Raw genomic sequence first — 26389 nt, 5'->3', positions numbered from 1 at the left:
ATGCCCGGTCTTAGAGTGGGCTGCATAGGCCATCCCTATGACCTCCAGGGGCCTGGGCAGAGCAGCAGGGCTGCTGGGTGCCTTTTTGCATTGGTTCTCACCCCTCAGTCGAAGATTTGAAGAGAAACCCATTGTTGGCAGTTGATGTGTGACTACTTCCCACCCTAGGGCATAAGTCTCTCACTGCCCACCCGGCTGCCCACCTCTAGGCCTGGCCCAGGAATTAAATCGTCATGTGGCGCAAAGATGAACGAGAATGAGCAAAAGAGCAGACAGGCAAAAGTCCACTCCCCATGTCTCAGAGATTGCTGGAAGCATGTAGGTTTGCCAGATCTCCATCCCCCTCATCACAGGCAGGGCCACCCAAGTGTCTCACCCGAAGCCACAGTCTATAGTCCCCACTCAGCTTGGACCATGGGACAGTCCTGAGGCCACGACTGCCCGTTTATCAGCTCAGGAGAGACACCAGGCAGGGGTCTGTACTGTGAGTAGCTACTGTCCCCAGGGCTCAGCCACTGCCCTTCTGAAATGGCTCTAAGTGTCCATGGGAGCCCTGTGGAGGGATTACAGCAACCTCAGTTTATGGTGAGAGAAACCGAGGCCTGGCCCAGGTCCACTGCCATGCCGGAGCCTCTCTGCTGGCCTCCCGCTTGGGCTCACACCATGTCTGAGGGTGTACATAGGCGTATGTTTGTGAGAGCATGCACGTGCAGGGAAGATGAAGGGGTGTGTGTGTGTGTGTGTGTGTAATGAGGGTGTGTCATTGTGAGAGTGTGAAAATACACAAATGTGTCTCGTATATAGTGTGTGAACTATATACGGGCCAGGCCTCGGTTTCTCTCACCATAAGCTGAGGTTGCTGTAATCCCTCCACAGGGCTCCCATGGACACTTAGAGCCATTTTGGAAGGGCAGTGGCTGAGCCCTGGGGACAGTAGCTGCTCACAGTACAGACCCCTGCCTGGTGTCTCTCCTGAGCTGATAAATGGGCAGTCGTGGCCTCAGGACTGTCCCATGGTTATTTTAGGGAGGACGTGAGTATATATGCAGATGAAATCTGGCACTGCTCCTGTGGTATTGAGTGCAAAGGTGTGTAGCCTGTGGAACTGTGTGGTTCACCCACAGAAGGGAATGTGTGTGGGTGTGTAAACACTTGTTGCATCTGGCTGTTTGACCACAGCTGACCTGCGCCAGGCATACAGGTGTACCCAGGAAGTGTGAACCCAAGAAGAGACAAGGCTGAGCTATTTATGAAGTACGAGTTTCCATAAGACCCCAGAGTTAGAGGACAGGTTCCAGACAAGGCCAGGAACTCAAAGACAGCACAGAGTCACACAACCTCTGAGCCTCTGTGAACCAATAGACAAGATTTTCAAAGGCCTCCGCTTTACAGCAGAAAACCTCTCTGGCTGTGGCCCAAAGCCCTTTTTCCTGGCCATGTCCTCCATGCTCAGGGCTGCAGCATAAGGGCTGTGGTGGCCCCAGTCTGTGGAATGCAGCCATGCTTGCATCCACCTGAGCCAGATAGGGGCACCGGCTGGAGGTGAGAGCACTCAGTGTGGCTTGAAGAATGCGACCGAAGAGAAAATACCTCAAGTATTTCCAGAAAAAGCTGCTTCCCTCTTTCATCTGAGTTGCCCAGAGGAACACAGCTGCAGTGAAGTGCAGGGCAGGTTTTGGCTCATGATGGATGGGCCAGAGGAGGAGGGGAGGGGAGCAGAAGGGGAGGAGTGAGATGAAGAGGAGCAGTGAAGACTGGGGAGTGAGAGGAGGAGCAGGGGGAGGAGGAGGAGCAGGGGAGGAGGAGGAGCAGGTGGAGGAGGAGGAGCAGGGGAAGGAGGAGGAGCAGGGGAGGAGGAGGAGCAGGGGAAGGAGGAGGAGCAGGGGAGGAGGAGGAGCAGGGGAGGAGGAGGAGCAGGGGGAGGAGGAAGAGCAGGGGGAGGAGGAGGAGCAGGGGAGGAGGAGGAGCAGGGGGAGGAGGAGGAGCAGGGGAGGAGGAGGAGCAGGGGAGGAGGAGGAGCAGGGGAGGAGGAGGAGCAGGGGAGGAGGAGGAGCAGGGGGAGGAGGAGGAGCAGGGGAGGAGGAGGAGCAGGGGGAGGAGGAGGAGCAGGGGAGGAGGAGGAGCAGGGGAGGAGGAGGAGCAAGGGAGGAGGAGGAGCAGGGGAGGAGGAGGAGCAGGGGGAGGAGGAGGAGCAGGGGGAGGAGGAGGAGCAGGAGGAGGAGCAGGGGGAGGAGGAGGAGCAGGGAGAGGAGGAGGAGCAGGGGGAGGAGGAGGAGCAGGGGAGGAGGAGGAGCAGGGGAGGAGGAGAGCAGGGGAGGAGGAGGAGCAGGGGAGGAGGAGGAGCAGGGGAGGAGGAGGAAGGGAAGGAGGAGGAGCAAGGGGAGGAGGAGCAGGGGAGGAGGAGGAGCAGGGGAGGAGGAGGAGCAGGGGGAGGAGGAGGAGCAGGGGGAGGAGGAGGAGCAGGGGAGGAGGAGGAGCAGGGGGAGGAGGAGGAGCAGGGGAGGAGGAGGAGCAGGGGAGGAGGAGGAGCAAGGGAGGAGGAGGAGCAGGGGAGGAGGAGGAGCAAGGGGAGGAGGAGGAGCAGGAGGAGGAGCAGGGGGAGGAGGAGGAGCAGGAGGAGGAGCAGGGGGAGGAGGAGGAGCAGGGGGAGGAGGAGGAGCAGGGGAGGAGGAGGAGCAGGGGGAGGAGGAGGAGCAGGGGAGGAGGAGAGCAGGGGAGGAGGAGCAGGGGAGGAGGAGGAAGGGAAGGAGGAGGAGGGGAAGGAGGAGGAGCAAGGGGAGGAGGAGCAGAGGGAGGAGGAGGAGCAGGGGAGGAGGAGGAGCAGAGGGAGGAGGAGGAGCAGGGGAGGAGGAGGAGCAGGGGAGGGGAGGAGCAGGGGGAGGAGGAGGAGCAGGGGGAGGAGGAGGAGCAGTGGGAAGAGCAGCAACAGGAGGAGGGGCAGTGGAGGGAGGAGGAGGAGCAGTGGAAGGAGAAGCAGTGGGGAAGAGCAAGTGCTCCCTGCCTCAGGATGTTTTGTTACAGCATGCTATCACAGAGGATCTGATCACCTGGATCCCTGCTCACCACCTGAGGCACAAATGGCTCAGAATTGATGCCTCAGAGGGGACCAGGGAAAGAAGCCACAATGTCAGCTAACTCAGATTCTCAGTCTTCAGACCCCAAGATCCTGACCTCCCCATGTCCTTTGAATTTATAGTTTAGGGTGGTGGTGGTGGTGGTGGTGGTGGTGGTGGTGGTGGTGGTGGTGGCGGTGGTGGTGGTATGTGTATGTGTTGGGCATATGTGTGCTTGGTATATGTGTGTGCAGGTCCACATGTGCTGTGGGGCATGTGTGTGTGGAGGTCAGAGGGCAACCTCAGATGTCACTCCTCACCTTCCACCTTCTTTGAGACAGGGTCTCTTTGCTCTTCATTGTGACATACACCAAGCTAGCTGGCCTGCTAGCTCCTGGGAATCTCCTGTCTCTACCATCTGTCTTGCTAAAGGAGCATTCAGATTCAGATGTACATGTGTCTATGCCCAGTTCTATGTGGGTTCCGGGAATTCAAACTTGTCCTCCACTCCTACAGCAAGGCTTTACCCACTGGCACCTCCCTGCCTGTCCCCAAGTTCTTTTTAATGTGCAAACCAGTCCTTAGTAACCCAGACCATATTGTTTGTGGCCCCAAACCTATCAACCTGAGACTATTTTACACACACACACACACACACACACACACACACACACACCCCACACACACACACCCCACACACACCACACACACACACACACACACACACACACACACACACACACACACACAATCTAAGAGAAATAAATAAACCTATGATTCCAGCACTGAAAAGACTGAGGCAGGAGCATTGGCCACAGTTTAATCAGACAGATGGAAGGATTTCTGTAGCAGTCAGGACACTTTACAGTGTATTAACACAACTCAAGCTGGTTAAGGACGGAGAATTCCTGGAACTAAGGGTCCTGTGGCCAGCTTGATCCCGGGCACAAATACTATTCCCAGGAACCAGCTGCACACATCACTTCTTCCCAGCCCACTTACTTAGTCGGTACCAGACTCAACTTCCCAAGCTGGCCAGATGTCTGTCCACAGTTGTGGGCTTCACTTTCCCATTTGTTCATCTCTGGTGAGAAACAGCCAACATATTTTCAGTTCACACCTAATTCCCAAGACTGTGACTGGGTCAAGTCACCAGCTGATCCTTACCAATGACTGATGTGAACTAGGGGAAGTGACTGGTGAGAGCCAGAGGGGGAGTGGTTGTGGGAACTAAGCAGTGACTGATGGAAACTGAGAGACATAACTGGTGGGAACTGGGGGTGGGGGGAGAGAGACTGGTAGGAACTGGGGAGATAACTAGTGGGAATTGGAGAGGTGACTGTGGGAACTAGTAGCATTGACAGGTGGGAACTGGAAGAGGGAGGTGGCTGATGGGAACTAGAGAGGTGGATGTTGGCAGCTGGAAACAGTGACCAGTGGGGTGACTTGCATTTTGGTGGCCAGCAAAAGCCTCACTGAGGAGCCAGGGTCAGTCATGCCAGCCTCCCTAGAAAACAAAGTACCAAAAAAGAGTGTCCTGCTGGGGTAGGCCAGACCTGTGCAGGAGATGAATAGCCCTGAGATCCTGGAGGGTGGTGCATTCCTAGACAGAGCCACATTCCTGAGGAGGGCTCGGCAGAGGTGATCCACCCCAGCAAGCAGGAAGTCCTGATCATGCTGGGAAGCTCAGATAGCTTCAGTGTGGCTCCCAGCTGGGGGTCATGGACAGAAATGGTGATCTTCAACATAGAGATGCTGTGGAGCATGTCCCACACTTTGGTGACGGGTGCCCTATGGCATGGACTGAGCAGGAGCCAGAGGTCATGTCCAACCTCTCTCCTCTCAAAACCATTACTGTTCTCCAGGCCCTTCGTGCCACTGTGAGGGTCTGGGGCAGGCCCAGCAGGCAGACTCTGATAGTATCTACTTGGCATTATGTATGAGTCAAGGAATTTTCTGGAGCCAAGTTTCTCCCCAGGCCTTCCCAAACCTGAGCACCCCACCCTGAGGAGTTCTGGGCTCTGGGCAGCACCTGGTACATTGTTGGCACTTCCTGGAGGACTTGTCAGAAAGAGATGGATGTCTTTCCCTCCGGCGGTGCGGAAAAACCTTCCTGCTGCTTTAGACAGGTTTGGGGCGCTGCTGGGAGACAGAGAAGGATCTCAGCTGCAGCCCCACCCACTGGGTGCAGGAAGCCCCTCTGTAGAGCTAACTGCTAGTTACACACACTTCAAGACAGGTAACTTACCCTTCACAGGAGCCCCTTCCCAGCAGGGTGGAGTTGGGAGAGAAGGCTAGCCTCCCACGGAGCAGTGCTCTGCTGCCCCAGGAAGACGCCTCCTCCCAGGGTCCAAGTCCTGCCCTTCAGTTACACATCCTTTCTGCTTACTCTATCCCAGACAGGGATGCAGAGCCTGTGGGCCATACTCAAGGACCCTGGACATTGCTTTCTCTAGGCTGAGCTGCGCTGAACCCCTCTGTATTATACCTGGTTCTCCTTTCGTTTGACAGACAGGACCCCATTCTGTAGCAATTCTCCTAACCCAGCTCCCCAAGTGCTGGTGTTCCAGGTGTGCACTCACTACCAGGCTTGGCTGCTCTTCTTCCTTGCTAGAAATCACAAAGGCTGACCATTCTCTCTGTGTGTGCATTAGGCATCCATCAACATGGCCTCAGACGGCTGGCTTTTTAGCAGTCTTGCTGTCATTGAAGCATTCAGTCTTTCTCAGTCTCTCCCATTCTGTGCTTTTGCGACCAATTTTAATATAAAGATCTTTGAGTGTTTGCCTCTCTTCTGGCTGCATTTACTCATCATGTGTTAGTCTGCAGAAGGAACAAAATTCTTCCTGGGACTCCACATGACCCCCATTAGGCATGCCAGGTGATGGGAGCCAGGGTCCAGTTGCACCAACCCCCGCCCCCCTGCTCCGCAGAGGCCCTTCATCCTGACCACTGGCCCAGCCTGAATGTGCTTCCTGTATTCTGTACCCAGACTCTTCCTCAAGCCCAGCTTCTGGCCTCCTGACTCGGTGCACAGATTCTCCACTCACCAGGCCCCTGTGGCCGGTTCACTCACAATCACTGTGCGTTTTGCCTCTTCTCTCCTCCCGTGGCTGCTGCCCGCATCAGAGCTCCATCATCTCTGGCCTGGGCACAGAGGACAGTGTTTCTCCAAGATGCTCCCCTGCCATTGTCCCTTCCAACCTAGTGTTCTTGGGACTGTCTACATGGTGATCCAGATGCTCCCCTGCCCTGAAGAGTCAACTGTGCCAGTTCCTCGGCTCTGTCACTCTGAGCCTCTACCCTCCTACCACAGGGCCTCCTTCCCATTCCTCCCAGGGGCTGCATCCCACCCACACAGGCACAGGCAAAGCTGTTCTTGTCAGTCCTTCTTATTCCCTGGGTCCTGCGCCGCTCTCGCCTTCCTGAAGCCCACCCCCAACCCTCCTCCAAGTGTTCCTTGCTATTCCTTCAGCCCACATTGCTACACATTTCTGTGAGTTCCATGGCCACCTTGGCTCTGGAACCATAAGCTCAAAGACAGAGGAGGCTGCACCTCAGAGCAGGCAGGGCCAGTGTCCGATGTCACCAGGCCTCCCACAGTCTGTCCCGCCCCTGCTTGTAGCAGAGGCAATACCAGCAGCACACGTGTCCTTTGCAATACGAACAAGTGAATGATAGAATGCACCTGAGCCCAAACAGCCCCCCATTCTCCTTGCAAGCAGAAGTCAGCACTTTGGCTATCCCAGGCCGGTTGTCGTGGATTGTTGACTGTCTCCAAGTTGGGGTTCTCAGGGAGAGGGGGCTGAGAGGAGGATTCAGACCTGAACTCTGTAGGAGACAGGTAGACACTAAAGGCCTTGACGAGATTTTTGGAGTGGGTGCTGCCCGCCTGTGTCACTGCCAAAGTTGGAATGGCCAGGTACTTGTCCCTCTGGCTCTAAGTGCCCTGAGATGGGCCACTAGGGTAGAGCTCCTCTGTATCCCAAAGAGCTTGGTCTTAATGGAGAACATGATACGTGGATGGCTCAACACTGCTCAGGAGACAGTGTCAGGGACTGACAGGTGGGAGGAGCCTACCTTGATAATCAGGGGAAGCTTCCTGGAGGAGGTAGATTCTTTCTGGCATATGAGCTGTATCAGAATGGAACTACTCAAACCGGTTTCTTAATCCACAGAATGAAATCAGTCTAAAAGGGTGCCCACTGCCTGGGACTGGAGGCCTGATGGAATTCAGACAAGATGTCCCTACTTTTGATAGTAGGGGCACAAGCTCCCATGGGGTCCAATGGAATCTGGCAGGGGCGTAACTCCTCAGCATCTTCCAAGGGCCAACCAGCTGAGGCTAGACCCAGATGTGTATGGATGCCCTCCTGGGTTTCCCTTTGGCTGTGTGAAGTGTTGGTATGAATGGCAGATCCTAGCATGCCTATCCACCCTCCTTTAACCTGAGTCCCTCAGGTGTGACCTACTAAGTAGTTCAAATGTCCTTCTGGTGAACTCCCTTTGGGCATTTTCTGAGTACCTGCTGGGGGCTAGCCCTGGGAAGGTGCTGGAGAGGGGTCCCTATAGGGATTTTGAAGCCTCAACCTGTTTGACCTGAAGCACGGGAGGGAGCTAGGAATCCTGGAAACTAAGAAGCCAGGATCCAGCCTGGCCTCCAGAGGTGGGAGCTCGGATGAAAGGGAGTGACCTGCACATGTTTTCTTTGCTGCTGTGGGTGCCTTAGGGAGGCAGCTGGCTGCCCAATGGGTGACCAGTCCTGGCCAGGGCAGTTGTGACTATGCTGAATACAGTGAGATCTCTGAGACTTACAGAGTGCAGAGTTAGCAGAGCTGGGCTGGATGTCACCTGATTAAGGGCCCATTCAAGGTCACCACAGCCCCAGGCCAGCAGTGACTGCAGGGGAGCAGGAGAGGCCTAATGGGAGAGGCAGGTTGCAGGATACAGGGGTGGCCACTATACCCCTAGAGCTTTGGAGTCCAGTGTTCAGCTCATGGGCCCCGGGCAGTGTCTAAGCCATGGCTGTTCCAAGACAACATAGACAGTTGTGCCAACTTTGGGCCAGCACCTAGACCAGCCCAGCTGAAGCAGAACTTTGTCCTCACTCCGTGTTGATAGATGCCTCAGGTTTGGCAAGGAATCTGAAAAGCCCATCTTCTAGACTGAATCCTCCTGTGTTGTAAACACAGTTCAAAACTGATCTCAGACCAAAGAGAATCAACGTGCATTTGGATTGAGCTGGGCTGGTGTCACCAGACTGGGAGAACAGAGCATAAAGAAGTTGAGAGTGAACAGGGCACATGCCCCCAGGGAGACCACTGCATCAAGGCTGTGGAGACAGAGGGACCCGGTTCCAGACCTAAGTTGCCTGTACCAAAGGCAGAGAGGGCCTGGAGGGTGGGCTGGGCCTGCCCTTGGCCGTGAGCCACAGTGATAAGTTCTGTGCTTTTCCCTGTCGGCCCTGCAGATCCTGGAGGAGAACATGAAGCTGGAGTGTAAGTGCCACGGCGTGTCGGGCTCCTGTACCACTAAGACGTGCTGGACCACGCTGCCACAGTTCCGGGAGCTGGGCTACGTGCTCAAAGACAAATACAACGAGGCTGTCCACGTGGAACCGGTGCGTGCCAGCCGGAACAAGCGGCCCACCTTCCTGAAGATCAAGAAGCCCCTGTCCTACCGTAAGCCCATGGACACTGACCTGGTGTACATTGAGAAGTCACCCAATTACTGTGAAGAGGACCCAGTGACAGGCAGCGTGGGTACGCAGGGCCGTGCCTGCAATAAGACAGCCCCTCAGGCTAGCGGCTGTGACCTCATGTGCTGCGGCCGTGGCTACAACACACACCAGTATGCCCGAGTGTGGCAGTGCAACTGCAAATTCCACTGGTGCTGCTACGTCAAGTGCAACACGTGCAGTGAGCGTACCGAGATGTACACGTGCAAGTGAACGGAGGTCACAGGTCGGATCGCAGGCAGGCAGGACGCAATCTCCCTGTCGGCCAGCCGCTGCCTGGATGCTCACAGGGAACCACGGAAGCACTGACCTTGTCTTTTCTGCTGAGGGGGGAGGGGTATTCTGGGTTTCCTGCAGACTCCTGTGGGAAGAATCTCTCAGAGGCCTCGCCCATTCTGTTCCACACGGATGCTGCTCGGCCGCCCTCCCCCAGACACCGCCCAGGCCCCTCCACAGCTGGAACAAAGTTTTCTGCGGCAGGCACTCTGGAGCCTCGGGCCTCGTCATAGCAATATTTAACAATTTATTCTGATAAGAAATAATATTAATTTATTTAATTAAAGAGAATTCTTCCACTTCGTCGGGATCCGTTTTCTGCAATCAAAGTGGACTGCTTGAGGTCCTGGTGGGATGACTTTGTCGCTAGGCCTGGGAGCTGTGAACAACTGTACATAATTATTCTTTATGCAGATGTTTCTACTAGTTGATTTTGCAAGTACCCTTCTGCAGCACTAGATGTTAAGTACAAAGAGAAAATGGTCTTTATACACATATAGATATATATGCACACACGTTTGTATTTTTTGTTTTGTTTTGTTTTTGCTGTTTGCTGCTACCTATCCAGACTCTAAGCTGGTCCAGATCTGGAGTAGTTCTTCTCCAGGACATGCCCCCATCTTTTTGCCTTCCACAGTTCAAACCTCACTGTTAGAAAAGTCCCGTTGGGAACAGTATGTGTCAGGGGACAGGAATCATAAACTCCCAGCAGTTTCCATCTCTGGAAAGTGAACCACTGGATAAGAGGATTTCTAAGAGACTATTTTTCTATGGATATTTTATTTATATGGAGTCTACCTGTGATGCCCCACGGCCCGTGCTTCTTCTTAACACTGGTACTCACTCAGGGGCAGGAGGACAAGGCCAGGTGTGTGGGCAAGTCCCCTGGAGACCCTCACACAGCTGGGTTCTGGAGTTCCATTTGCCAAGGGGGCCATAGCCGTTCCCAGATGCCTGGGCTGGGGTATGATCTGTGTTAAATGAGAGGGACTCATCACCCAGCCTTAGCTTGCTAAACTCATTTCTTGGAATGGGGTCACTGGGCGATAATCTTAGGAGGCGACCTCAGGATGAGCTACAGTGGTGGATGAGTCAGTGTCTTGAACATTTTGTGGTCATCAGTGGGACCTGGCACTCATCATCAGGCAAAGGCCAGCTTAGGGGTGTTGATACCTCACCAGCACAGCCCAGCCACTGCCTATGTGCCTACAGGTGAGGTGCAGTCCTCAGAAAAGGGGTCAGGAAGGAGAGGGAAGGAGGGAGCCAAGAATCCTCGGCCCAGTGAAAGTGGTGGGTGTGGCCCCTCTGCAGCAGACCCAGCTGCACCCGAGTCTCCCAACCAGGAAACCCTCAAGAAAGCTGGGGGTATTTTCATGTGTGTCACATGCATTTCCACCTGTGTGCATGCATACACATTTACACACTCCTATGCCAGCTCTTTGAAGTACCTCCAGAGTGCTCACATGTGGATGTGCCTGCATGTATCTCCATGTGCCTGGGAGATCAGATCATGTGTATGGAGCTGTATGCCTGAGCATCTGTTGTCCCAGGGGGTATTACTGGGTGTCCATGTCTGTGGGTGGGGTGTGAAGTAGACAGCAGGGAACTATTTTGATTGTGTTGAGCTACAACGAGACTGCAACTCTGAACTCTATCTCCACAGCTGCTGGTGAAACTCAAATGCCTGTGAGACCACAGCCCTTTGGCCTGTGTGCTGGGAGCCCCTCAGTGCCTAGGTCATGTCCAGTTCCCCACCTGGGTTACAGCATGAAAATAAACATGGCTGGATGGCTGATTTCTTTCCTTGAATGTCTTTTTAATTTTATTGTTTTATTTGGGTGTTTGGATGGATGATCATGTACCTGGAAAGATGGAGTGGATGAATGGATAAATAGATGAGTGGGTGGATAGATAGATGGATGGGAATATGGATAGGCAGATTGATGGACATATAGACAGCAAGAATTTCCTGGGTTCAAAACTGGCTGTGTGTTCTAGAGCAGCCCACTTAACCTCTCTGTGCCCATCTCTCTCTGCTGGTCAAGCAGAAGCTGCAACAGGATGGCAGTGACCCAGTGAACTAACACATGGGGCAGGCTGGAACGGGGAGGCTTATGGAGCAGGGATCTGTGAGGCTACTGCTGGGTCCCCAGTGCCCAGTGCCTGCTTAGGATAATAAGCATTTGGTAACTAGGAATGAATGCCTGGTGGGACCTAGAGGGCTTGTGAGGGCACCAGAGGTGAGGACCTGGAAGACAGGAGTTGGCTTGTTTTGAGGGTTGCAGCATACTGGAGCTGGCTGGTGCCTATGGATACAGCCACAGACACAGCTTCTCCACTGACAGGCGGCACTGGTTACCACAGCAACGCTCCTGGACACAGAAGAATGAACTGAAGACAGCAGGCGAGCTCAGTAGCCACCCCAGCTTAGTAAGACAGCAAAGAAAGACTCAGCAATGCATGCGCACATACAGTCACACAAGACACTGACCGAAAGGGAGAGGACAGACATGCAAGAGCCATGTGACTTCAGGCAGACCTTCACAAGCAACCACAACACACACACACACACACACACACACACACACACACACACACACACACGTGTGCATGTGCGCGCGCGCACACACACACACACACACACACACACACACACACACACGCGCGCGCGCACACACACACACATGCGCACACACACATTGACCACCTCAGCCATACTTGGGTGTCAGCCAAGGCAGCAGAGGCCCGGAACCCTAGCATTCTGGGGGCTAAGGCAGGAAGATGAGTTCCTCTCTCTGAAAGCAGCGTGGGTAGTGCCATATTCTTAAGGGTACAAGATGCACACACACCGAGGCACAGACCACAGACAGGGCTTGGGGAAAGCTGCGAACCTGTCTTTAAGAGCCATGCCTTGGCCTTTCCTGTCCCCCTGTGGTCCCCGGTACTTGCTCAGAAGCAGGCCCTCGGTGCCCATGCATGTGTGCATGGTTGAGTGAGTGTTCTCATGTGAGGTCAGAGAGAGCCAGTCCTACCTGCCTCAGGAGGCCACACCCAGACAGGAGGCACTTGGCTGAAGGGCCAAGAGCTTCTGAAGTTTGGTGTTTGTTTCACAGAGCAGTGTGCTCTGCAGAGCCCCGGCTCACAGCCTAAGCGTCTGGGCTCCAATCACAGGCCTTCCCTTTCTTGGTCTGGGAAGAAGGTTGGTGTTTGAGTCATCCCTCCTCTACTGTGACAGAAGAGCTAGGAGAGTGACTCAAAAGGAGGAAGGCGCCACTAGGACTTATGGGGTTGGCCTCTCTGCTTTAGGCCTACGGTGAGGCAATGTGTCACCGTGGGAGCATGTGGTGGGGGCAGGTGGTGGAGTACATGGTGAAGTATGTGTTGGAGCACATGGTGGGGACATGGGATGGGAGCGCATGGTGGGAACATGGGATGGGAGCACATGGTGGGAACATGGGATGGGAGCACATGGTGGGAACATGGGATGGAGCACATGGTGGGAACATGGGATGAGAGCACATGGTGGGAACACACAGTGGAGTGTGTCATGGAGTGTGTGGTGGTGGGAACACATGGTGGGAACACAAAGTGGAGTGTGTCATGGAGTGTGTGGTAGTGGGAACACATGGCAGGTAAAGCGTCCACTGCACTGGCTTCCATTTACACGAAGGGATTTAATGGTTTTCAGACTCCTCCCAGTGGCCAGAGGCTCTCAGAGGGTGTGGCCCGGCTTAGCATCTCTAGAACCTTGCTTAGGTTACCTGAGCTGCTTGGCTCAACTTGACTCAATGCTCATCTCACTCTCCATTCTTCTAGGCAGGTACCCTTCCATGCCAGCTTACTGCCCACCCTCACATAATACCTCAATTTCTACCCAGTTCCATCTGTCTTCCTGGCCCTTCCCAAGCTGACTGGCAGATTGTATGTGCTTGTTGACTAGCTTTTAGAGACGAGGAAGTCTCTCAATGCCAAACACCCAGATGGGACCCCAGCGGAGAGCAGAGACCATGTGCCACCTTCCCAGCCCTTCCTAGAAGAAAGTCCGAGGTGGTTAACTCTGGTCCATCCCGGCATTTCTGAGATTCACCTCATTGCTTTCCAGAGCCCTACTGGCTGCCCACAAGCAACAGAGAAGATACAGGTTGTATACAGGCAGAGGGTCAAAGAACACTGTGCTTGGGCTTTTCCACACCAGATCTACTTCCTACGGGCCCTAGTACCCTTTCCCTGTGCAGCTGGGAGATGGTTCAGCAGGAGCATCTCCCACAAGGAATGCTGGGTAGAAGCAGACACCTGTCATACCCATGCCTGGATGAGAAGAAGTGAGCATTTACCTCTTCCCATCAGCCACCTTGGATAGAGGGCTGACAGGTGGCAGAAGCCTGCCTAGGTCTGCAGGGTCCTGGGGGGTCCCTCACTCTGCTCCTCACTGAGTGCTGAAATGTAAGGAGCCAATAGTACCAAGCCACAAAGGGCCAAGCTTTAGCTACCCAAGCAACTTTGATGTCCAACTATAACAGAGACACAACCATTTCATTAGCCGAGAGGAAGGAAGGAGCAGAGGTGGCTGGTACTGAGCCTTCTCAGGCAAGGAAGGGACAACAGGGGATGTTACACCAGCTTTTCCTTCCTGTGCTCTAGGGGTGCAGGGAGCAGAAATTCTTTGTACTTGTTAATGGCAGGTGCTCCCTGGTTTAAAAATGCACAGAAGTGTCTAAAGTAAGAGATGATGATACACACAATTCCTCGGAGGCTCTGATGCCCAGAGATGGTGACTGCTGCCGGACTTGACAGTGGAACTAGAAACCTATCCATGCTGCAGACGACATGAATGAACTCAGGCTGCTCTCTACTCACCTTGGCAAGCACAAGTCACAGCATCTTTTTCTCCTGTCATACTGTGACTTGTGGAATATTCCTTTACACTTTGTGAGCATGTGTCACTATGATTGGTAAAGAAGCTAACTGGCCTATAGCTAGGCAGGATAAGGTTAGGCAGGAGAACCAGACTAAGAGAATGCTGGGAAGAGGAAGGAGACACGGAGAGAAGGAAGATTAACGTGCCATGCTGAAAGAAGGTACCACCATGTGGGTTAATTTAAGTTGTAAGAGCTAGATAGTAACATGACTAAGCTATTGGCCAAGCATTTATAATTAATAAAAAGTCTCTGTGTGGTTATTCGGGAGGAGCTGCCAGGACACAGAGAAACTGTCTACAGTGGCTTATGCTGTGAAGATAACCAATTGGTTTTAGTTGGCTCTACATGACCTCTGGGGAGAGTCATCTGCCTATCCACCATCAGAGGCAATGCCCACATATTGTCTTTCTGTGCAAGCATGCAGTTTGGCACAGTGCTATGACCAGATCTTACAAGTGGGGCTTCCAAGTCAAACGATGCTAGACCTTTGTGCTTATTCCCCACCAACACTCTGGGGAAGCCAGCCAGAGCAGGGGACATAATCCTGCAGGGCCCTTGGAGAGTGAGCTTGCCTCTGTTGGAGGTTGTAGACACCATCCACCAAGGTTCCACAGATAGGTTCCTCTTTCCAGTTCTGGATTGATCACGTGACCTTTTTGCCTGTCCCCACTAGCAGATCTTGTTTTCATACAAGGCTTCTGAGCTCCAACCTTCATGAGCTGCCTTCACAGATATTAACTGAAGTGCCCGATTAATCAGCAAGCTGATGGATGGCCCCACCCTGCCCAGGGACTCCAATACAATGCACAGCGGAAACACACTTTTGAGAAGCGGCGCCACTGTTTGCCACCAGAAATCAGAGGCAGAGGTGCTAATGTGTGCAAGCAAGCAGGAAGGCAGAGAAGCATGGAGAGATCAGAAGGTGGAGGGCAACTGGAACCAGCTGCAGGGGATAGTTCCAGCCAGGACCCAGCTGCATCACCACCCTGGGGCAGCAAGGTGACAAGCCTGGAGCTGAAAGCCACAGGAAAATGAGCACACAGGTGGAGGGCACTGGACACGGGTCTCTTCTGATACGGACTTGAGAATAAGAGGACGAGAGGTGGGGTTTGTTGCAAGCACCTATAACACAGGTAAGACTCATTCGTCTGGTGCTGGTCTCACACCTCTGCTCTGAGATGCTCAGCAGGGGTGCTGTCAGGTGAGGCAGCTTCAGGATCAGGCTGTACCTTTGTGGAAAACGGACTGGGGTCAGCACGTTCTGTGCCTCCATTTCCACAGTGGTACACGGGGCTAGCACAGTGGTCTTGAGTGTATGTCACTCAAGGAACAGCATTGCATAGACTCTCAAAAGGGGGCCTGGCGTGCCATAAGCCACCCACACATGCTGGTTTTGCTGGCTCTGCCCTTGGCTTCAGCACTGGTGAGACCAAGAGCAGATTTTGGGATTGAGGCGTCCCCAATGCTTCTTCAGGTCTGGACGCAGCGCCACCCAGGGCTCCAGGGCTCAGGGCCACCAGGTGGCCAACCCACCGCAGCAGGCAGCCCCTAGAAAGCAAAGCAAACACACCGAGGGCAGGAAGCCCCCGGGTTGCAGGAAAGCAAACAGGCTGCTTCCTCCCCCTGCATGCTGCTGTCACCAACCTTTCCCAGGGCCCATCCTTGGGAGACCTCCTCAGGCGGCTGGCCTGTGTTTGGACAGCTTGTTGGAGAGTGTGGGTGGAGAAAGGGGAGAGGCAGATCCAGGCCCATGCCTGCTGAGACCCCGTCTTGTGCCCGAGCCTCCCAGCTGCTCCTCAGGGCACTGCTGGGAACCACTCCCCCACCCTCACGCCTGGCCTATGCCCCTCCCTGGGCCATAGGCCTTGCTGTCATGGGGCAGATCTGTGTGTGGTGTTAGGAAAGGGCCATAGAAACAAAAATCACTCATAACCAGTGTTGGCAAAGTGCTTCCAGGAGGCCCCGCACAATTCTCCGTGCTATCTGCAGACTACCTAACTACCTAAGAAGTTCCCCCGGGGTCTCTTGGTGACCCTGGGAGGCTGAATTTTTTCTTTTAGTGCTGGAGATGAAACCCAGGGCCATGAACATGTTAGGCTTACGTTAGCCTTCTGCCATGAAACTGCACCCCAGCTCCATAAGCCCCAATTTTCAGATAAGTAAAAAGAAGCAAAGAGGATTGAGGCCACTTGCCCAAGGTTATCCAGTTAGCAAAAGAAGTTTTCATCCAGTGCCCAAACCAGTGATTCTAGCCTCTTTGCTAATGTATACGTTTCCTCTTGCTGCTGAAACAAACTCACTAAATCAATGACTTGGCCCAACACACACCTGCTTGCCTGGTGGTCAGAAGTCTGTAATCAGACTCCCCATGCCAGAGTCTGGGTGAGGTCAGGGCTGGCTCTTTCCAGAGGCTCTGAGAAGACAGATCCTTTCCTGCCTTGTCTGGCATAGTCCACCTGTACCCCTTGGATGGTGGTCCTTCCCTCCAGCTACAGAGCACATCCCTCCAACCTCTGACTCTGGCCTCTTGGGTCCCTCGGCAAGGACCCTTGTAATGAGCTGGTTCACATGACCAATCCAGGACAGCTGACTTGTTTTCTTCCATATATACATACATATTTTTATGTGTCTACACACCCTAGGAACTGCAAATGAGGGAAAGCATGCTCTGTTTTTCTGAGACTGGCTTAGTTGGCACGCTGTGATTAACCCTATTTGCATCTGTGTTCCTGCAAATGACATAATTCTGTTCTCCTCTAGGATAAAAAAGAACTGCATTGTGTGTCTGTGCTCATGTTTTCTCTGTTCCTTTGCTGTTGGCTGCATGGCCAAGGCTGCAGTGAGGATGCACAGTGTCTCTGAGGGCTTGGAGGCCTTCGGGTGAGGACTCACCAGGGCATACCTGTGACACAGGGTAGACCGTACTGACCGCTGTACTGACTGAACTGGTTACGCTCCAACCAGCAGTGAGTAGGCCTCCCTTTGCCCACATCTTCACCACTATTTGTTGTTTTCTTACTGATTGACACTGTTGTATGTTCTCTATTCACATAGCCAAAGACCCTTGGCCACTTAAAAGAGGACAATCGCAGGCAGCAGTGGTCGGGACACCGACATACCAGCTATTAACCCAGTGTGTGAGCGCGTGTCCAGCCACTGAACACCCTGGTTCACCATTCTGAGCTCATACCTTGAAGACCTGGGTTGGTTCTTGCCCTACTTTGGACTCTTCCAGGTGGAGAGAGAGGAGCCTCCCTGATCCCGTGGGGGTTTGTACTCCTTCCTGGGCCCACATGTGGCCTCACTCAGAGACCCAGGACTGACGTGCTGTGTACCGTGCCTCAGTACTGTCTCTAGCAGAGGGAAAAGCCTCACCTTCCTCCAGCATTGATTCACAGTCACACCTTGTACAGGTGCTTGCAAAGCGCAGGTGGCAGAAGCAGAGTGTGGCTGTCATCGTCTGTCCCCCCCCCCGCCCCGCCACCCCCAATGAACTCTGCACCCAGAGCACATTGCAGATGCTTCACAGCTAATCCCCACCAGGCTCCCAAGATCTTTCTGAGGTGACACCTCACAGCCATAGCCATGCTGCTTTATGGTTTGGAAAAGAGTTGAGTGAGACCTCCAAGGTTCATATGTTGGAGCTTTGGTCCTTCTTGTGGTGGGTAGAAGGCTGGAATGTTGAAGGAAGAGGTCAGGTCACTGGGGGGAAGTGGGCAGGTCACTGGGGGGAAATGGGCAGGTCATCGGGGGAGGTGGGCAGGTCACTGGGGGGAAATGAGCAGATCACTGGGGGGAAATGGGCAGGTCATGGGGGGAGGTGGGAAGGTCACTGGGGGGAGGTGGGCAGGTCACGGGGGGGGCATTGGCAGGTCACTAGGGGGAGGTGGGCAGGTCACAGGGGGCATTGGCAGGTCACTGGGGGAGGTGGGGAAGTCTCTGGAGGGAAATAGGCAGGTCACTGGGGGGAAGTGGACAGGTCACCGGGTGGAGGTGGGGAGGTCACTGGGGGAGGTGGGGAAGTCTCTGGGGGGAGGTGGGCAGGTCACTTGGGGGAGGTGGTTGAGTCAGGTAGGTCACTCGGGCATTGCCCTTGGAAGGACTTACAGTAGTTTTCTTGGGACTTTAGTTAGTTCCCCAGGGAAGTATTACAAAAAGGCAAGGCTGGCCCTAATCCCTTTGGTCTTCTCTGTTGAAGTACGATCTCCTACTGTTATGATGCCATCCACCTGAGGGCCCCCAGCAGAGGCCAAGCTGACAGTCACCTAATCTTGACTGTTAGCCTCTAAAATCACAAGGCAATTAGCCTCTTCTTCCCCCTTCCTTCCTCCCTCCCTCTTTCCCTCCCTCCCTCTCTCCCTCCCTCCCTCCCTCCCTCCCTCCCTCCTTTCCTTCCTTTCTGTACTATTCAGGATTACCATTGCTGTGATGAAATACTATGACCAAAATCAACTTGGGGAGAAAAGGATTTATTTGGCTTACATTTCCACATTGCTGTTCATCACTGAAGGAAGTCAGGCAGGACTGGAACTCAAACAGGGCAGGAACCTGGAGGCAGGAGCTGATGCAGAGGCCATGGAGCAGCTGGCCTGTTCTTTGTGACTTAGTCAGCCTGTTTTCTTAATAGACTCAGATCCATCAGCCCAGAGTGGTAACACCCACAATGGGCTGGGCGCTCTGTCATCAGCCGCTAACTAAGAAACGCTCTACAGCCAGATCTTATGGGGGCATTTTCTCAGCTGAGGTTCCCTCCTTTCAGATGACTCTAGTTTGTGTCAAGTCGACATAAAAGTAGTCAGGACACTTTTTTAGACAGGGCTCCATGTAGCCCAGGCTGGCTTAAACTTGGTCTGTAGCTGAGGATGACTCTGAACTTCTGCCCTTCCTGCCTCCGCCTCCACCTCCTGGGTGTGTGGAGTTCCTGCTTGCACCACTACACTTGGCTTAACCCTCTTCTGTAATTTCCAGCCTCAGATGTCACAGAAACACAAGACAGACTAACATAGCTGTCCAGTGTGACAACCAGTGGCTATCCCATATGGTTGCAGAGAACGTGGAAGGCGACTTGGCAAGTGAAAGGCTTGCATGATAAAAATTCAAGTCTTTGAAGAAAGAAATCGGAGAACATATCAGATGGAAAGATCTCCCATGCTCATGGATCGGTAGAATTAACATAGTAAAAATGGTCATCTTGCCAAAAGTAGTCTACTGATTCAACACAATCCCCATCAAAATCCCAACACGATTCTTTACAGACCTTGAAGGAATAATACTCAACTTCATATGGAAAATCAAAAACAACACAAAACCAGAATAACTAATACAATCCTACACAATAAAAGGGAGGCTGGAGGTCTCACCATTCCTGATTTCAAGCTCTACTGCAGAGCTATAGTATTAAAAACAGCATGGTATTGGCATAAAAACAGACACAATGATCAAGGGAATTGAATTGAAGACCCAGATACACACACACACACACACACACACACACACACACACACACACACACACTTGATTTTTGATAAAGAAGCCAGAAATACACACTAGAAAAAGACAACATTTTCAACAAATGGTGCTGGTCAAACTGAATGTCTCCATGTAGAAGAATGCAAATAGATCTATAATTATCACACTGCACAAAACTCAAGTCCAAGTGGATCAAAGACCTCAACATAAATTCAGTTACACTGAACCCAATAAAAGAGAAAGTGGGGAAATGGCCTTATACTCATTGGCACAGGAGAAAATTTCCTGAACAGAATACTTTTAGCACAGGCACTAAAATAACAATTAATAAATGGGACCTCATGAAACTGAAAAGTTTCTGTAAGGCAAAGGACATCATCATTCAGACAAAGTGGCAGCCTACAGAATGGGAAAATGTTTGTTTTTTGTTTTGTTTTGTTTTTGTTGTTGTTGTTTTTACCAATTCCACATCCAATAGATGACTTATATCCAAAATGTATAAATAACTCAATAAAGTAGATATCAAAACCCAAATAATCCAGTTACAAATGGGGTACAAATCTAAACAGAATTTTCAACAGAGGAAACTCAATTTGCTGAGAAACACTGAAAGAAATGTTCAACATCCTTAGCCATCAGAGAAATGCAAATCAAAGCTACTTTGAGATTCCATCTTACAGCTGTCAGAATGACTAAAATCAATGTGACACCTCATGCTGTTGAGGATGTGGACTAAGGGGAACACACATCCACTGTTGGTGGGAGTGTAAACTTAGACAGCCACTATGGAAATCAATATGGCAATTCCTCAGAAAGCTGGAAATCAATGGCACCCACAGCCTCAACAGGAGCGGCATTGTTTGAAAGGAGTAAGACACGTGGCCTTGGAGAAGGTGTAGTAATATTAGAGAAAGTGTGTCACTGTAGGTGGGCTTTGAGGTTTCAGAAATCTTGGCTCCTTCTCCAGCACCATGTCTGCCTGCATGCTGCCATGCTTTCAGTCATGATGATAATGGACTAAACCTCTGATCCTGTGAGCAAGCCAGGAAGCAGCACCGCTCCAGGGCCTCTGCATCAGCTCCTGCCTCCAGGTTCCTGCCCTGCTTGAGTTCCTGTCTTGGACATCGATATGGAAGTGTAAGCCAAATAAACCCTGTCCTCCCCAGCTTGCTTTTTGGTCATGGTGTCTTGTCAGAGCAATAGACACCTTGACTAAGACAAGGAGTTAGCCCCAAATCATTTCTCAAGCTTCCCAGATCCCCATCTGAAATGGGGGACTTGGTGGCCTCTCCCATCTGTCCCTTCTCTTAGCTGTATCTGTAATGGTCTCAACCCCAAGCTTCAAAGCTGTGCCCCATCCCTGTCTCACTGTCCAGTTCTGACAGGCCTGCCACCACCAAGTTCAGCATTTGTGGGGCCATTATGTGGGGAGGCGGTGAGGCATCTTCCTTACAGATGAGGAAGAACATCGGCGTGGGAGAACTTCTCCAGCCATGAGCTAATAAAGCCTCTTCAGTGCTGCTACAGAGAAATTTCTAGAATACACAGCTTAGCATTTGGAGACAAAAGGCAACTCTCAGGATGATCTGGCATGACAGTGGCATGCCCATCCCCTCAGCCACTAAGCCACCTAACTCCTAGACCAACACTGGGACCTAAGAGAGGCCCAAGGTCTGAGTGACTGCCCATGGGCAGATGGCTACTTTGGCAGAAGCTGGATAGCCAGGGAACAAAGGGCTTTCACGGGGTGTAATCCAGGCTGAGAGAGGAAAAATGGTCAGGTGCTCGGAGAGGCAGGTTCACACAGAGGGAAAGGGCGAGCTGTGCAGGACTGGCTGGCACGGGGCCCCAGGTTCCGGCCCACATTCCCAGGACAGCAGACGGTCCCTGGCAATGGTTGAAGGCCCCATTTGTGCGATATGTCAGCAGGGAGGGTAGGCCTTTTAAGGGGTAAGATCGTGAGGCCTGATAGCATGCCCGGGCCTCTCCCTGGGGAAGCCAGGCCCTTGTGAGGACTGTCAGTCATTGTTAACTGTGTCCCTGTGTGAAGGAAAGCGGGACACTGGTAGTCACTGATACCTGTGCGATCTGGCCACCAGGACTCGGCCACACCGCCACAGCTCCAGTTACAGGCCGGACAGGCAAGGAGGCCTGCAGCCCTCTAGTATACCATGGCAGGCAAAAAGGAGTGGAGAGGTGAGCAGTGTGAGGCCACAGGAGTGGGGGCAAGTCACAGGGTCCTGTGCATGAAGTCACATGCTATCAAGGGTTGCCTTGTCTCACTGTCAAAAAGAGGGTGATGAGAAGAATGTGGGGGGATGAGGCTGTGAGAGAGCAGAGGATGGAGAGACCTTCAGCTTTGTGTTGGGAACCAGTGCTCTGGGTGGAAAGGCTCGCCAGTCTCCATGGTGAGAACACCAGTGGTTGCCTACAGCTTCTACCCAGACCCACAGCTTACAAGAACTTGGTAAGGGCAGCAGGGTGAACGCTTGCGAAGCACCGACTACTTACTTGACATTTATTACCTACTAGTGCATGCTGGTCATGTGTTCGGTGGTGTCAAGGGACTTAGTCCTCACCGTAGTCTCTTGTGATGGGCATTATAATGACCACAAGTGGGCCAGAGAGACAAGACCATTTCCCAAGGTCACACAGCTCTGATAGGGCAGATCAGGATCTGTTAGCCCTGAGATTGGAACCTAGCTCTCTAGCTCCAGAATTCTTACCTTTGGGAGCCACTGAAAACTGGCAGAGACCAAAGTTAACTGAGCCAGAACGAGGCCAGGCTCAGGCCTGGGGTGGGCAGAAGATGAAGACAAGAGCAAGAAGCATACAGAGATGTGACAGCAGGGAGCTCGCAGGACTGGGAAGCAGCGGCCCACAGTGGCACACAGCCATTGTCACCCTGGGCCACAGGGACAGAGGAGCAAGGGCATCATAGAGCTCAGATCTGGAGCCATGAGAAGGGACTGGGGTAAAATCAGAGACTACAGATAGAAGAGGGAGGTGGAGGCAGGAGACAGGCTCTTTTTCCAGCTTGCTCTGCCCAGGGAGAAGCCCCAGTGTGGATGAGTGGCAGCCTCCTGGGTACAGAGCAAGGTAGAGAGAGTTGGAGCGGTTGTGAAAATCAGCTGGTCCAGGGCACAACTAAAGAGCCCTGAGAAGCCATTTACACCAAGTCCACAGTAGAGTGAGCTGTGGCCTTGCTGCCCCTTCCCAGGTACCTGTGGCTTCTGAGATGTCGAATGATCAAAGGCCAGGGTGTAACACAGAGCTACCAGGAAGGTGGGTCGCTGTGGGACCTAGTCGCCACAATGCAACCGCAGTAGAGTAGCAGGGGGTTCCTGCTTCTTAAGAGCCACCAGAGGATGAAATGAAGCTGGAGCTTTGAGCTCATGTGGCTGTGACACCAAAGGACATATCTGATAGTCAGGATGTTTGGCTAGTCACTGGCAATCATTACCAACCTGAGGGCTGCCAGGAGCTGTGAAGTGAGGGGACGATGGAGGGAGAGGAAACAGGGGGACAAATAAATGAACAAATGAATGAATGAATAAATGAATGAGGGGAGGTGTGAGGAGGAAATGAATGAATGAAAGGGATGGAGGAGGGAATGAATGAGTAAGAGAATACACAGAGGAAAGAAGACAGAGAGGACAAAGGAGGAGAGGGAGCCTGAAGAGCCCCGGACTTAAACGATCCAGCTGCATCCCACTGCTGCCTGAGATGCTAGGCCTGCCGTCACCATGGTAATGGGAGAAAATCACAGAGCAATTTGTAATCAGCAGGAGGTGGGGGGGGGGGGCTCCTGCTAGAGCACTCTGGGAAGGAAGGGCCCTGTGGGTCCCGGAACTGAGCTCCCACTCAAGCCTGAGGCCCTTTGCACCCCGTTTTCTAGGGTCCCGCCCCTAGCCTCTATAGCTAGATAAGCTCTGTCTCCCTTCTCAGGCTGCCCAGTTCTGAGATGCCTGCTGGGAGGCAGTGTCCCCTCACCAGCTTGTAGCCTGTCTGTCTGCACACTGCACACTGGGACCCAGTCCTACCTCCTGACCACAACCCTGATTCCTCCTCCTGTCCCAGGGAAGCTTTCAGAAACCGCCATGAGCCATGCTCTCCAGATGGAGAGGACCCTGTACCCAGGAGCAGCGGCAAATTCCTCCCAGCTCTGGCGGGCTCCTCTCCTCCAGACCCAGGGACAAGATTCAGGAATCACCTGGGCAGTGTAAGCATAAAAACCACCACCCTCATTCTGGGCACAGACCTTAATTAATGAGACCTGAGTCTTAGTTGACCACTCATGGCTTTCCAACCCCCTTTCTACTGTCCTGCCCACTGAACATCTCAGGGGCTTTTCCAACAGTAAGAGGCTGTGAAGGAACTTCTGATTCAAAAAGTCGTGTGTTCAAAGTCACACAGACACATAACCACATTAGCCTCCTTACACAGCAGAGGGAGGGCATGGTAGGGAACCCCATGGCTCCCTATTCCCATGAAGCCGTGCCTCACTGGAAAGGCCTCCAGGGCTCGCTTATCATGTGACCTTAGGTGAACCGTCTTCATCCTCTGAGCTTCAGAAAGTTTAGAAGGAAGGCCAAACAGCCCTTCTGCTAAGGAGAGAGGATGGGAGTCCGGGGGCCAGGAAGACAAGTGTCCCACAGCTCAGCGGCACTGGGGTCCAGGCTCCACTGCTGTGGTTGCCTCCAGGACTCCATAACTCAGTCTGTGGTCCATTACTGCCTGTCCCAACTCCGGCCCTGGAAGCTGTCCAGCTGCAAATGGAAAGGAACTGGGGGCTGGCAGAGCAGGCTGGCCTATGGTTCAGGGGCAAGGAGACTGCTTTGATCAATGGAGTCTGGTCTGGTTTGGGCAGGACAGCCTAGAAGGGAGGAAGGACCCTCAGCCAGTCTCTGCCTTTGCTCTTCACCCCTGTCCTAAGCTACCCTCCACAGCTCATGAGTGCGAACTCCTGCCTTGCTTTGAGGACCATGGTCATGCTGTGTACAGAGGCAAGAGATTTGCCTGGAGGGGCTGCACGTATGTACGCATGCACACCCACATACCACACAGGTTCTCAGCTTCCAGAGCACGCATGTACGCATGCACACCCACACACCACGTAGGTTCTCAGCTTCCAGAGCTGATGGCCTTATCTGCAATCTGGATCAAGCAAAGCCCCTTCTCCAGGGGCTGCAAAAAGAGGTGGTAGAGTATGCCCAGTTCAAGGCAAACACTCAGGACCCCGCTCTCATGTGGTCACTTACTTCACTCTTATTACTGCCAGTGAAGGCCCTGAGAAGGCAGCACCCTCCAGGGACACACAGCAGGGCACCAGGACCAGCACCTTTGCCCAGGCCGAGTCCAAGCCTCAGTGGAGGGAGTGAGAGAAGGAGGAAAGCAGTTAAGGAGCCCCATGTAGGCACCCCACACAATGGGGTCACTGGACAGGCCAAAGAAGGTGGCTGAGGCGGGCTTGGCCCTGCTTAGCATATGAGCCGGAGGCCCCCCCGCCCCTTCCTGAGTGGGTTCCAGGACTAACTATAATGTCCCAATTGTCGCACAATACCATGATGGAGGGCCCTGTCACATTTTTGTCGCCGTTACTGGGGTCCCCATTCATGGCCACTGTCACCATGCTCAGAACAAGCTGGCTAGGCAGCCTCCTTTGCATTAAAATGGGTGAGAACTAAGCCTTCCCACTGCTCAGCTGGGCAGAAAACGGGATTAGGCCAAGGACGGCTGAAGGCCCCTGGTGGGGGCGGCCCCAGAAGGCCAGTGTCGGCCACTGCCCTCTGGCCTGGGCCATGCATGCATCAGTTCTCTATAGCCCTGGGTGAGCGAGAATGGCCCCTCTCTGCATTTTAGTGTCTCTAGCTACACAGTGGGGTTAGGGACATGAGTGCCTTGGGTTTCATTCTGAAGTGAAGAAACATCACATTTATAGGGAAAATGATGTAGAGCAGGACAGAGCACAGCTGCTTTTAGGTGGGTAGGATGGGGGTGAATGTCCATTCTGGCAGGGGGTGGGGGTGGGGAGGAGGGGCACTTCTTTTTGTGAGCTTTCAGTCACAATAACAAAATACCTGAGAGGAGCCACTTATAATGGGAAATGTTTTCTTTGGGGTCAGCATTTCAGAGATCAGGGGCCATGACTGGTGGCCACTGCTTTTAGGCCTCTGGTTGAGCAGTGTACCATGGTGGTGACAGATGTCAAAACATAGCTGTTCTACTCATAGTGGAGAGCAGAAAAAAAAAACAGCAAGAAGGGCCTGGGGTGCCACATGCCCTTCAAGGACACGCCCCAGGGACCTGGAAACATCTCACTATGGTGTCCCCTGGGAACCTAGTCATGAACACTGGGGCCTCTGGAGGACAGTCAGCACCCACAGTTCAGCAGCATCTGAGGAGTGTCCGGAGCTCCTGGTCTATGGGGAGAAGCCACAGGGGGAGCGGGGGAGCGGTGGGGTGCTGTCTAAAAGCGGCTGAGAACCAGGTGAGGGTGTGTGCTGACATGAATGCATGCTGTCAGGGGCTCAGCATCCAAACACGCCACCCTAGAGACGCACGCACAGAAGCACACGGCAGCTCACATACAAGAATTTGGAACTACCCCACATGTCCACAGATTGGGGGAGGAGGGCTAAATACATCATCCACATCTCTGAGCCCATACAACTCAAAATGAAGGCCTAGTGTGACATCGGAAGTGGCATTACGTCTGAGACTACCAGCAAATGAACCAGGACAGCTGTGGATGAGAGTGTCAGGGGGTCGTTAACGCTGTGTGTGAACCCACGGAAGAGGCCTCAGTGAAGAACAAGGAACTGAGGTGGCTGCTCCTGGAACACTCAAGGGGCCAAGGAGGAAATCTTAGCTTTGTGCCCTATGTGCATCTTTACCACTGGATGTACAGATGGTCCCCAGCTTGTGATGGCTCA

At 53.1% G+C, this 26389-nt stretch overlaps 1 protein-coding gene across 1 annotated transcript in view; it reads left to right on the top strand.

The window, feature by feature from the left end:
• The window catches only part of Wnt7a (Wnt family member 7A), a 47567-nt gene extending 38564 nt beyond the window's left edge, over positions 1–9003 (top strand). Inside the window, exon 4 of the mRNA XM_059256797.1 lies at positions 8524–9003. Coding sequence (XP_059112780.1) covers positions 8524–9003 — 480 coding nt within the window. The remainder of the gene's footprint in view (positions 1–8523) is intronic.
• Positions 9004–26389: the final 17386 nt, after the last annotated feature.

The sequence above is a fragment of the Peromyscus eremicus genome, chromosome 3 (genome assembly GCF_949786415.1).
Source record: "Peromyscus eremicus chromosome 3, PerEre_H2_v1, whole genome shotgun sequence".
Lineage (NCBI taxonomy): Eukaryota > Metazoa > Chordata > Mammalia > Rodentia > Cricetidae > Peromyscus > Peromyscus eremicus.
The sequence above is the reverse complement of the archived record's forward strand: the minus strand, read 5'-3'. Positions and strand labels throughout refer to the sequence as shown.